This window comes from Chiloscyllium plagiosum, unplaced genomic scaffold (assembly GCF_037043375.1).
Source record: "Chiloscyllium plagiosum isolate Xiang-an unplaced genomic scaffold, Cpla_swu_hap1 HiC_scaffold_1, whole genome shotgun sequence".
NCBI classification, from domain to species: Eukaryota; Metazoa; Chordata; class Chondrichthyes; order Orectolobiformes; family Hemiscylliidae; genus Chiloscyllium; species Chiloscyllium plagiosum.
Window position 1 is genome coordinate 37,878,646 of NW_028270139.1, and position 13,525 is coordinate 37,892,170.

At 41.0% G+C, this 13,525-nt stretch overlaps 1 protein-coding gene across 5 annotated transcripts in view; it reads left to right on the plus strand.

Annotated features, from left to right (window-relative positions):
* The window catches only part of arhgap24 (Rho GTPase activating protein 24), a 453,346-nt gene that overhangs the window by 363,965 nt on the left and 75,856 nt on the right, over positions 1-13,525 (plus strand). For all 5 annotated transcript variants that reach the window (XM_043696029.2, XM_087985819.1, XM_087985826.1 and 2 more), the window contains one exon: positions 2,086-2,208. In XM_043696029.2, coding sequence (XP_043551964.1) covers positions 2,086-2,208 — 123 coding nt within the window. The remainder of the gene's footprint in view (positions 1-2,085; positions 2,209-13,525) is intronic.

Here is a 13,525-nt window from a genome sequence, read left to right on the forward strand (position 1 = left end):
GTGGAATTTGAGAGAGATGAAGTCACATATGAAATTTGAGATGATGCCAAAAATCTGAACATTGATTTTGTGTAAGGATGATTGAACCTGGGAAGGAGAGGTTTAAGGGTATGTAGATAGGATCAGCATGCAGATAATAGATCTCCAATTTGTAGTTTATTTTTATTTATTTAACTAACCTACTTTTCTAATCAACCTGTTCAGATATTTTATTAGATATCTATAGAGCAGGTGAGACTTGGACATCCCAGATAAGGGTTAGGGACAGATCAATGTGCCACAGTTTATGGTGGGTTGAAGAAACTGAGCAGGAAAGCTGACAAGAGCAGAAACGGCCAGTGTTCTGCACCATCCTGGATAAAAGCATGCGTAGTTTTCTGCAAAAACAAACTCAGACAGCTGGATATCACCTTATGCACTTTCCTCACCTCTGGTAATTGGGAGGGATGCAAATGGTGCAAAGACCACATTGTTTTATTTCATTTATGTTTGGACTGTAGACTTAAAAAAGGAAGATACTGCTTTAAAAAAAGAGAGACTGTTCAAAGAGATTGCTAAAGTTTTAAAAATAATGTTTCCCGGATCAATTGTTTCAACTCACAATGTTGCCTTTTCCCAGAACCATGAGAGTGAAAATAGATGGTATGGAGCTGATGAGCTCTGAACCAAGGGGCATGATAACCAAGTATTGATTGGCTCCTGAACAGGTGACCGTGGCTTGTTTTAAGCCATTACAGCAGAAACATCTAGCCTGCAAAGAGAAAGCTCTGTCTGTCTCTCTCTTATTCCCAGAAAGTCTTCAGTAACAGCTGGCTGGCTTCCATTCAGCTTTCCCTGCAAATCCTCTGTTGAAAGACAATTAAAACACCTTCACATATTGAAAAGATGAATGCTCAAAAAGGAGATGAAGGACTGAACATTTCTGTGCAAACAATCTTGTGATAAGAGCAAATGACTGTTAGAAGTTAGAAGCAATGGAAAGAACACAATTAATTAACTCCTTTAGTCCAATCTGTTGCTATCAAACAGTGTTTCCTTAATTTAGTTTTATTTTCCCAGTCTTGATGTACATGTCTTATCTTTCTTTTTGTGCCTATCTGGTTGAGAAAGGTGAAAACTAACAGGGGTAGAGTTTAAGCTACAGACTTGTAAATTAGCCATTCACATTTCTATTATTTCTGTAAAATAATCTATAGGCCATAAGTAGCTGTTTTCTTGTTAAGTACAAAAATTTGGTGAGCATTTCTTTAGTCAGTCAGGCAAACTGGGGACTTTGGATAGTTTGACCCAGTTTTGTCACATTCCTGACAGCCCCAGGAACAGTGGGGTTTGATTCTCAGCACACTACCCCTAGTAATGTTCCGTTACTAGCAAATGTTAGAAAAACAGGCAATTGTGTCCAGTTGCTTGGCATAAACCCTGCAGCAAAGGGCAATCCAGCAGGAAAGGGATTGAACTGAACTCATGCTTCCTCTTACTGTCAAATGTTTAATTGGTTAACAATGAAAACCAGGGCTGGGGGGCTCCTGTAGTGTGGTGGCAGTGTCCATACCTCTGAGCCAGGAGATCCAGGCTGATGAAAATAATCTGAAAGCCAGGGCTGAGATGAGGGCAAAGATCTAAAAAAAACATTGAGAACAACTGGTTGAAGGCCTTTGGCACCAACTGCTCTCTGACTAACATGCTCCATCACCATGACAACCTGTCAAGTAATCCCCTATCTAGGCTTATCATCAAAGACTCATCATTTGGTTAGTGTATGGCTTTGGGTACCATGCCCCAGTAAACAGGAAAAGAGAGCAGGAAGGGAAATACTGGCCAAAATAGACACTCCTTAGGTTTAGCTTGGCTATGGGCATATTAATATGATTCATTGTTGTTGACAGGGTGTCACGGTGATAAAAAGCATTTTAGGGACACTCTGTCCTCTGTTCACTGGGTATTTTTAATCACAGTTGCATTTATAGCCTTGACTTCTCTGGAAAACCAGCGAATGGGCTGCTGCCCATAGCAGGGTTCTGGTTAAAGATTTGCTCACCCTAAATGATTTCCAGTGGAATATCACTGCTGTGTTGTGCCTTCCAGGTGGAGATCGTGATCGGATGACAGCCAATCATGAAACCTATCTCCTCATGGCCAGTGCACAAAATGATATGGAAGACTGGGTGAAGACTATTCGCAGAGTGATTTGGGCTCCTTTCGGTGGAGGTAATCTTGGCATTTTCAACTGCTCGGATATAACTACTTTCGGGGAAATTCTTTTGGCCTTGTATTCCCATATTTATTAGCAGCTAAATGGAAAGTGAAAATATTATTCAGAGTCACCAGACCCAGGGGGCTCCATTAATGTCAACTTCACAGAGCTCTATGAAACACGGTAGGACATAGAGTTATATTGATGTCATGATGCTCATAAATGCTGCGGTATAGCATCCCTGCTTGGTTCTGCAAATTATGTGTAACTCAATAGAAAGTGGAGCTTGGTCAAAAACATAGAATTTAAGCAGTGCCTTAAGCAACCTAAACGAAGCCATTAATGGTGCAACTGTTAAAATCGAGGATGCGATAGAATCAGAGGAAAAGATTTCTCAAAGGATCATGGGGGTAGGGGAGATTAGAGATATGAAGGGATGGATATGGAACCCAGAATGAACATTTTAAAATCAAGGTATTGCTTAACCCCAAGCCAGTGTGGTTCAGTGAGTCTAGCAGTGATAGGGGAATGGGACTTGCTAAAAATTAACATGGGCAACAGATATTAGGACAGCCTCAAAGAATGTGGGGTGCAATGTGAGTTCTTACAAGTCTGTGCCTCTTGCCCTAAAGGATGGGCGATTAAGTGCTGTACGGGGGTACAGGTCAGGGTGGGGAAAGTATACAATGGTTTTATTTAAAATCAGGGCATTAAAGTTGGAGGGAATGGTGTGGTTGACCAAATATGTAATTGTTTAATGAATCACTGACACTGGTACATCAGGGAGAAGGAAAGCAAATGGAATTTTGACATTTATTGCTAAAGGAATAGAATATAAAAGTAGGGAAGTGTTGCTGCAACTGGACAAAGCATTAGTGAGGCTGCATCTGGGGTCTTGTGTAAAGTTTTGTTTCCCTTACTTGAGGAGGATGTAGTTGTATTGGGGGTAGTTCGGAGAAGATTCACTAGATTGACCCCAGAGATGAGAGGTTTGTCTTATCAAAAGATATTCAGCAGGTTAGGCCAATTCTCTCTGAAGTTTAAAAGAATAAGAGGTGATCTAATTGAGGTATATAAGATGTTAGAGGGAATTGACAAAGAAGACGCTGAATGGATGTTTCCACTTGTGGGGCAATCTCAAATGGGAGATCATAATTTTAGGATGAGTGGTAGCAGATTTAAAATAGAGATGAGGAGAAATAACTTCTTTCAAGGGGTCATGAATCTGTGGAATTCATTACCCCAGAGTGCGGTAGATGCGGAAACACGGAGTAAATTTAAGGAGGCGATAGACAAATTTGTAAATAGTAACAAGTTGAAGAGTTATGGAGAGTGACCAGGATTTGAGGTGAAAGTGAGATGAACCATGACGGCATGGTGGAACAGGCTTGAGGTGTTGAATTGTCTACTCCTGCTCCTCATTCTTATGTCCTTATTCTAATATTCTGGCAAATTAAGGGTCAAAGGCTAGATAGTTGAGATTTTGAATGTGCAGTTGTAAGTGTCATTGATGCCCTCTAGAAGTCTGCTGCCCATATATTAACCTGAGTCTGATTTAATTCCCCCATCACTCCCTCGATCACTATGATCCTTTGGGTTGTCTTCCATACTCTAGTTCTGGACTTTAGTGCTTCCAACAGCCTAGGCACCAAGATCTGGAATGTTTTCCTGAAACCTCTCCATTTTATGGAGCCTCTCTATCATCCTGCAGTGGTTCCCTAAAATAAACCTCTTTTGGCCAAGTTTTTGATCTCTGTTCTAATATCACTAATTGTAGTTCAATACTAAAGGTTATCCAGAGCTTAAAAGCATCTTTGGCCATTTTTACTCCATTACAAATGATATTTATGTGCAAATCAATATCGTTAAGGTGAGTCACAACAGTAGAGGTAGTGGGGATGCTGTTCAACTTCAGTGGGAGTGCATGATGGGCAACAGTGTATTAGTTTGTCCATAATATGAAGGGAAAGTGAGGTCTGCAGATGCTGGAGATCAGAGCTGAAAATGTGTTGCTGGAACAGCGCAGCAGGTCAGGCAGCATCCAGGGAACAGGAGAATTGACGTTTCGGGCATAAGCCCTTCTTCCTGAAGAAGGGCTTATGCTCGAAACGTCGATTCTCCTGTTCCCTGGATGCTGCCTGACCTGCTGCGCTGTTCCAGCAACACATTTTCAGCCATAATATGAAGGGACCGGTTTGGACTGGCCTGGACTAAGTCAGAAGTCACACGACACCAGGTTATAGTCCAAAAAGTTTAATTAAAATCCCAAACTTTCAAACCACTACTCCATGGTCAGGTTTTAAATAAACATGTTGGACTATAACCTGGCGTCGTGTGACTTCTAACTTTATCAGTTTATCAATAGAGTAACCAGTGGCCTGGTTTGCATTACATCCAGAAATGGAGGCAACTATCAGATATCTCACTAATTCTGTCTGCAGTGACCCATGTACTACACAAAGGAGCTGTAGGTTTTCTGTTGGTTTATTTTACAGCAGCTTTGGAGCCAAACTGTTCTAAACTGCCATATCTTCTCCTTCCTGGTTCCTTGCACAAATGGGCTCCAAGCAAAAATATACTAATTGTCTGCCTCTAACAGTTCAGCTTTTGTTACAATAACAAAGCAGACCCTGCTTTCCTTCAGCATCTGATTCCGATGTGTAACTATTCTACAACTGAAGGTTATTTGACCAATAGCTTGCTTTGTTTCTTTGTTTGTGTCAGACTGAACAGGGTTTGACAATTTGAGGACGTAATCAAAGTTGACACTCCAGTGCTGCAGTGTCGGGATCCACTCCATCAGGTGGAGATTAAAATGGCCTGCACAGATGGCCATTAGAGACACTGAAGACTGAACCAAAATGATTCAGAAAGAATTGCAACCAACATTCATCTTTCAATTGCCTCCAGCAAAAAAAGGATTTGCAATCTCAACACCTTGCAGCCAACTAATTACTTTGGAAATGTAGTCGCTGAGTTACTGTTAGCAATACGAACACAATGATAGAATGATCAAGTGGTCTGTTTTTAGTGAAAGCATAATACTGTAGGTGGTGGAAATCTGAAATAAAAACACACTGTGCTGGAGAAACTCAGCAGGTCCACAGAGAGAGAAAAGTTGTCCTTTTGAGTCTGATTCTTCTTCATCCGGGAGACAAACATTAACTCAGCCAAACATTAACTCAGATACCCTGTTTCTCTGCGAATAATGCTGCAACGTATTCCCTATCTAACAAGATAGGTGGGACCTTAGTTTAACATTTCACCTGAAACAAAGTGACACTGATTGTGTACTGTTCCCTGCAGTACTGTATGGAAATGACAGTCTGGGTTATGAAATAAAAGTTAAATAGAATTTGCTGAATATAAAATACATCATTTTGGTTTTGGTGAACTTTGGAATAGGCTTTTGAGTCGGGGATGCATTCCACTGAGTACAGCCTCCCCACACCCCTGTAGAAAGACCAGTGCAGCCACATCATGCTAGCAGTGTGAAAGTTTTCTCTGTACATGGAATGCAGGGAAAATATAATCTGGCCCAGTATTGATCATCAATAAAGTGATGGAAATGATTGTCAGTAGAGCTACAAAGCAGGCGTGTGCCCATCAAAAAAATTAATCGGTGATGCTCAGTTTGGGTTCTTGCCTCCAAGCCACTCACCATCCTGACTTGGAAATATATCATCGTCCTTCACTGTCGCTGGGTGAAAATTACTGGAAGTCCGCCCCCCCGCCAAGGGCATTGTGGGTCCTCCCAAAGCAGGTGGACTGCTGCAGTTCAAGAAGGCAGCTCACTATCACCTTCTCAAAGGCAACTAGAGATAGGCAATAAATTCTGGCCAGCCAGCAATGCCCACTCCCATTAGTGAATTTTAAAAAAATTCTTATACACTTCACATGCCCTGTCCATGTCCATGGTACCTCATACCCTTTATGCCAGCCATTGCCAATCTATGCATCCCCACACTCTGTCATATCCCTTTGCCACCCTGTGCCCATAGCACTTTAAAGACCCTAGGCTAACCTATGCCAAGCTAACCATCTCATAGCTCTTTATAGCCCCTTCTGCAACTCAAAATCCCTATCCACCACTCTTTTCCCTTTTCTATCCATGATCACTCGCCCAATATATCGATCATGGGAAAAACCCTGGAGGTATGCCTATAGTGAATATTTATAATTTAACTAGTGAAAATAAATAACTCTAGTTGATAACTAAAATAGAGTCAATACATTGAAATTCTTTCAATTAATTCCTTATGAATACTTACATTTTACTTCAGTGCTTAACTTATTTCAACAAACATTCCCTTCAGTAAGCAGTTATCCATCAATAGGCAATCCATTAATAAATTATATTTTGGGAAATTAGTCATGTAGCACAAATTCTACAATGGTTTTATGTGAATAGGTACTCTGAAATGCCCCCCTTTCTTGACTCCACATTTTTATTCGGACTGTTCATTTACATCTTTGCCCATCCTAATGCTTTTGTGCATTCTTTTTGCGTAAACACAAGTCTTATCATGATCCCAAAGACTGCCTTACCCCCACTAAAGGTGTCTTGGAACCAGAACTGAAAGATTAACCTGCCTTTTCAAATAGGGCATAAAGATAAAATATCCATCAACCCCACACACCTTCTCCTCTACATTGCCAGCTCATTTAGTTTTTCACAGGGGAAACATTACAGTTCCATTATTTAAATTTATGTATTACAGACTACAATTTATGAAGAAAAAAACACTCCGATTCATAAATACACATTTCCACACGTTTTGGCAGACCAGGATTTGCTGACCATTCTGGATACTTTTTGAGTGGACTTGATATTTGACAATTGATTACACTTCTTGACAAGTTGATATTACTAGAAAATTCTTCAAATGTCTTGACAAGTTGGACAGTTCCACCACTCTTTGTCTCCAAAAGTCCCAAAGGGCCCCTGACCCCACCCCAATAGATGCCTAACACCCCACCCCAAAGGAATTTTGACCCTGCCCCCAGTCCCAAGCATTGTAACCTTATCTACAGGGTATCCCAGGTTTCCAATGGGGCATATTGAATATCTGAAGCAAGGCATTGAGAACATGGGAGGTAATGGCCTAGTGGAATTGTCACTGGACTGTTATTCCTGAGAACCAGGTAACAATCTGGGAACCCTGGTTCAAATCCAGCCATGCCAGATGGTGGAATTGGAATTTGATAAATAAGAATGGAAGAATGACCACAGGTCAATTGTCAGGAAAAACGCATTTGGTTTCACTAATGTCCTTTAGGGAAGGAAACTGTCATCCTAACCTGGTCTGGCCTACATGTGACTCCAGACCCACAGCACTGTGGTTGACACTTAAATGGTCAACTGACTCTGGGAGCCGTGAATACATGAACTCCGGACTGCCTCCAGTCGTACCCTGTATAAGTGAGAAAGTTTAGGCTTTTCAGGGTCAGAACGTAGGTTTCCCAATTTTTAATGGCATGTTTGCAACAGTGGCGATGGACTCTATTGTGGTGAGAACAATGGCTAAATTTTTAACATTTTTTGATCTAGATTTATTAGTTTTCATGTATGGATTTTTTTTTTCATTTTTGTGCATTTTATAAAGTGCCTGATCCATATTTAAGATGTTAAATTGTCCTTTAGGATGGGCCTGTTATGTCATGTTAAATCAATTACTGCGATAACATCTTTGATGATAATGGCCTCAGAATATTGCAGCATAGTATAGATTTGAATATATAATGAATACAAGTATTTAGTATAATGTTTAGAAGAAAATTTTAGTGGAGATTTGATTCCTCATTATATATTCCAGAAATAAGTGTGCCAGTTTTTATTTTTGTCTTGTGTATTTTGGAGTTGGTGGGGGGGGGGCACATGTAGGGACTAAGTTCAATGTTTTTAATCAGTGTCATTTCTCTCAAGTTGCAAAGAGTAAAAAATCTTCACCTTTTTGATTTAGGAGTTCACCACCAATAAAGCTACAGCACACATAGCAGCTCTTTTCAGGCCTCCAGCTCCTAATTCAAACAGGATAAAGCAACAACTAGGAAATATAGTTTAGGATCACCGACTTAACAAGCTGCCTGCCTGGCTCACGTCACATCATCAACTCCTGGGAGAGCCAGGCATTTGCCTCTGTTTTTACCTGGAAAGCTGAGCAAGCAAACTATATCGGCAAGGACAAATGTAGATCAGTTCCGAGTGAGACTCCATAATGTCCTGAGCAAACGAGCGTTGTTCCCTTGGGGAATATATTACTGTGGGACAAGAAAATAACCAAGCATGAAAACAGAAGTCCAGGTTATTTTTGTGCATCATTCCAGGGAGCTTCCCTTTCAAGTTTCATGGGTTCTGTAGTTCACTTTGGTCTATTTTAACTCATAACTAGTCACTTCTGATTTCTGCTCCTGTTATTAACATCACAAGTAAATTGAAATACAGTCAAAGCAAAGATTAGGACCACAAGAGTACAGATTGCATTGAAGATCATGAATAGACTTGGGCACATTCATAACTCAAAAATGTAGGACATCAGGGAGTATGTATTGATTTTTGAAACTTCAAACAAGTTTTCTAAAACAGAAGGTTGACTTATTCACCAAATATAAATCATGAATCCCCAGTGTTGATACCAGAAAACTCAGTTCTGTTCATTAGTCGCTATGGTCAGTGTTTCAAATTCCCACATAATGTCTTGGAACCTGTGTTGCTACTTTGGTTCCACACACTGACATATAAAGGTGAGTATGATCTTAAATAGATACCTCTGAGCTGTAAAAATGAAGTCAACTTCTCGTGCGAGTATACCCCTGAGTATTACCAGAAAAATGAGGAGTTGGCTTATACACTGCTTATGGGCCCACACATGAGTTTTGGGGCAAAACAATAGGTTAACTGATTGTGTTGCGAACTAGAATATAATATCTACTTACCCACACCATTGGTTTTGAATCTTTCACTTCTCTTCCACAAGCAACAGTTGATATTAGACACTTTCAATTCGAAAATTAATAGACTTTTGTTGATTGAGGTCTTGAGCTAAGAAAATGAGGCAAAAATGGTTGTAAGATGTTAAGTTGGAAATCAGCCAAGATTTCATTGAATGATTGTATGGTAGAACACACTCAAGGTTTGTCAGCTTCACCCGAAAGATATAAATATCTAAGTACCCACACATTGCAGCATTAACAAGTGAGTTTTTATTTTGCAGGCACCATAGTATTTGACCTTTTGAGATAAAACATCTAACATTTAAATTCAAAATTTTCATGTTAGACTGTCATAGAGCAATTATGAAAGTAAATTGAGAGCTGAGCAAATTGAGAAAATACTGAGACAGCGACTGACCTTCAGTATTCTTGCCACAGTCCCTGGCAGCACAAAAGCTTGTATGCCACTAAACTACAAATTCCAGATTGTTCCACCCATTTGACCACAACTCCTTGCAGCACCTTCCTCCCCACTGTGCTGCAGGCAAAACAAACAGGAAGCTTGCATTATATCCTGCTGCAGGCAACCCAGAAATATGTATTGCCTGACATGACAGTTCTCATGGTCACTGACAGGAATAGGATCCAACCTGGAGCTCATTGAAACATTGTAGATCTCCTCTCCCCTAACTTTTAAAAAAAAAACATTTAGGGGTTGTGGGTGTTGCTGGCAAGGCCAACATTTGTTGCCCTTGAGATGAACCACTGCAGTGAAAGGACTCCACCAAATGGTTCCAGGATTTAAACCCACTGACAATAATTAATGATGACGTATTTCAAAGTTACAATACCGTGTGAAATAAAAGTGATGGGAGAGTAAGTGATATTCAAGAAATGAGATTACAGATTGTGGTGGTATACAACACTGCTGCTGATGCACCCAGCACCTGATGATGTTCAGTTTTGAGCTATTAAGTTTTTTTCCTGTATTATCTAATATTGTAGTAGTGTTACACTGCACAATGGAGGCTGGCTTCAATGTGAAGCTGATACTTTGCATCCTTAAGGATTATGTGCTTGTCTACCTGGGTGTGCGTAGACTGGAGAAGCCCATTGATTCAGCTTAGTCTCTACTGTTTTAGTGCTTAAGTATGTGTGTGTGTGTTTGTGTGTGTGTGTAAATCCACCTTCTGTCTAGCTAGAAGATGTTTTGTTTATTAAACAATGTGTTTTTTTTCATAATGGCAATAATTCGGAGACAGTGTGAAGGTAGCCGACATTATAACATTACAACTATGTTGAAAACACAGTAGCCTCAGGTCTGTCCACTACAAGTTCCTTCTTTATCTGATGAAGTCCACATGATGTCATTAGAGGATAGTTCTTGTTTCACTCTATCAAGCATATTACCATTTTTAGACCATTGTATAAGACCATAAGACCATAAGACATAGGAGTGGAAGTAAGGCCATTCGGCCCATCAAGTCCACTCCGCCATTCAATCATGGCTGATGCGCATTTCAGCTCCACTTACCAGCGTTCTCCCCGTAGCCCTTAATTCCTCGAGACAACAAGAATCTATCAATCTCGGCCTTGAAGACATTTAGCGTCCCGGCTTCCACTGCACTCCGTGGCAATGAATTCCACAGGCCCACCACTCTCTGGCTGAAGAAATGCCTCCGCATTTCTGTTCTGAAATGACCCCCTCTAATTCTAAGGCTGTGTCCACGGGTCCTAGTCTCCTCGTTTAACTGAAACAATTTCCTAGCATCCACCTTTTCCAAGCCATGTATTATTTTGTACGTCTCTATTAAGTCTCCCCTTAATCTTCTAAACTCCAACGAATACAATCCCAGTATCCTCAGCCGTTCCTCATATGTTAGACCTGTCATTCCAGGGATCATCCGTGTGAATCTCCGCTGGACACGTTCCAGTGCCAGTATATCCTTCCTGAGGTGTGGGGACCAAAACTGGACACAGTACTCCAAATGGGGCCTAACCAGAGCTTTATAAAGTCTTAGTAGTACATCTCTGCTTTTATATTCCAACCCTCTTGAGATAAGAGACAACATTGCATTCGCTTTCTTAATCACGGACTCAACCTGCATGTTTACCTTTAGAGAATCCTCGACTAGCACTCCCAGATCCCTTTGTGCTTTGGCTTTATTAATTTTCTCACCATTTAGAAAGTAGTCTATGCTTTTATTCTTTTTGCCAAAGTGCAAGACCTCGCACTTGCTCACGTTAAATTCCATCAGCCATTTCCTGGACCACTCTCCCAACCTGTCAAGATCCTTCTGCAGCCTCCCCACTTCCTCAGTACTACCTGCCTGTCCACCTAACTTCGTATCATCGGCAAACTTCGCGAGAATGCCCCCGGTTCCCTCATCCAAATCGTTAATATATAATGCGAACAGCTGTGGCCCCAGCACCGAACCCTGCGGGACACCGCTCGTCACCGGCTGCCATTCTGAAAAAGAACCTTTTATCCCAACTCTCTGCCTTCTGTTAGACAGCCAATCCTCAATCCATCCCAGCAGCTCACCTCGAACACCATGGGCCCTCACCTTGCTCAGCAGCCTCCCGTGTGGCACCTTATCAAAGGCCTTTTGAAAGTCTAGATAGACCACATCCACTGGGTTTCCCTGGTCTAACCTACTTGTTACCTCTTCAAAAAATTCCAACAGGTTTGTCAGGCATGACCTCCCTTTACTAAATCCATGTTGACTTGTTCTAATCAGACTCTGCTCTTCCAAGAATTTAGAAACCTCATCCTTAATGATGGATTCTAGAATTTTACCAACAACCGAGGTTAAGCTGATTGGCCTATAATTTTCCATCTTTTGCCTTGATCCTTTCTTGAACAAGGGGGTAACAACAGCCATCTTCCAATCATCCGGGACCTTTCCTGACTCCAGTGACTCTTGAAAGATCTCAACCAATGCCTCTGCTATTTCCTCAGCCACCTCTCTCAGAACTCTAGGGTGTATCCCATCGGGGCCAGGAGATTTATCAATTTTAAGACTTTTTAACTTTTCTAGCACTATCTCTTTCGTAATGGCAACCATACTCAACTCAGCCCCGTGACACCCTTTAATTTTTGGGATATTACTCATGTCTTCCACTGTGAAGACTGACGCAAAGTACTTGTTAAGTTCTCCTGCTATTTCCTTATCTCCCATCACTTGGCTTCCTGCATCCGTTTGAAGTGGCCCAATGTCTACTTTTGCCTGCCGTTTGTTTCTTATGTACTGAAAGAAACTTTTACTATTATTTCTAATATTACTGGCTAGCCTACCTTCATATTTGATCCTCTCCTTTCTTATTACACTCTTTGTTATCCTCTGTTTGCTTTTGTATCCCTCCCAATCTTCTGATTTCCCACTGTTCTTAGCCACTTTATAGGATCTCTCTTTTTCTTTAATACATTTCCTGACTTCCTTTGTCAGCCAAGGTTGTCTAATCCCTCCCCGGTTAATCTTTCTTTTCTTGGGAATGAACCTCTGTACAGTGTCCTCAATTATACCTACAAACTCCTGCCATTTTTGCTCTACTGTCTTCCCGGTTAGCCTCTGCTTCCAGTCTATTTTAGTCAGTTCCTCTCTCATGCCCTCATAATTACCTTTATTCAACTGTAACACCATTACATCCGATTTTGCCTTCTCCCTTTCAAACTGCAGACTGAACTCTATCATATTATGGTCGCTACTTCCTAAGGGTTCCCTTACTTTAAGATCTTTTATAGAGTCTGGTTCATTGCAAAGCACTAGGTCCAGAATAGCCTGCTCTCTTGTGGGCTCCATGACAAGCTGTTCCAAAAAGCCATCCTGTAAGCATTCCATGAATTCCCTTTCTTTAGATCCACTAACAACATTATTTACCCAGTCCACCTGCATATTGAAGTCTCCCATGATCAATGTAACCTTGCCTTTCTGACATGCCTTCTCTATTTCCCGGTACATGTTGCGTCCCTGGTCCTGACCACTGTTAGGAGGTCTATACACAACTCCAATTATGTTTTTTTTGCCTTTGTGGTTCCTCAATTCCACCCACACAGACTCCACATCATCCGACGCTATGTCATTCAATACCATAGATTTAATTTTGTTCTTAACTAACAAGGCAACCCCACCCCCTCTGCCCACCTCTCTGTCTTTTCGATAAGTTGAAAAACCATGGAGGTTTAACTGCCAGTCCTGACCCCCCTGTAACCAGGTCTCTGTGATGCCTACTACATCATAATCATTCACTATTATCTGTGCCATTAGTTCATCGGCTTTGTTATGTATGCTACGAGCATTCAGGTAAAGTGCCTTAATGCTAACTTCCTTATCATTAGAGATGTTGGAAGTCATATGTCCTAAGTTATCCTTGCTTTTTACTGCATTCTCAGTCTGC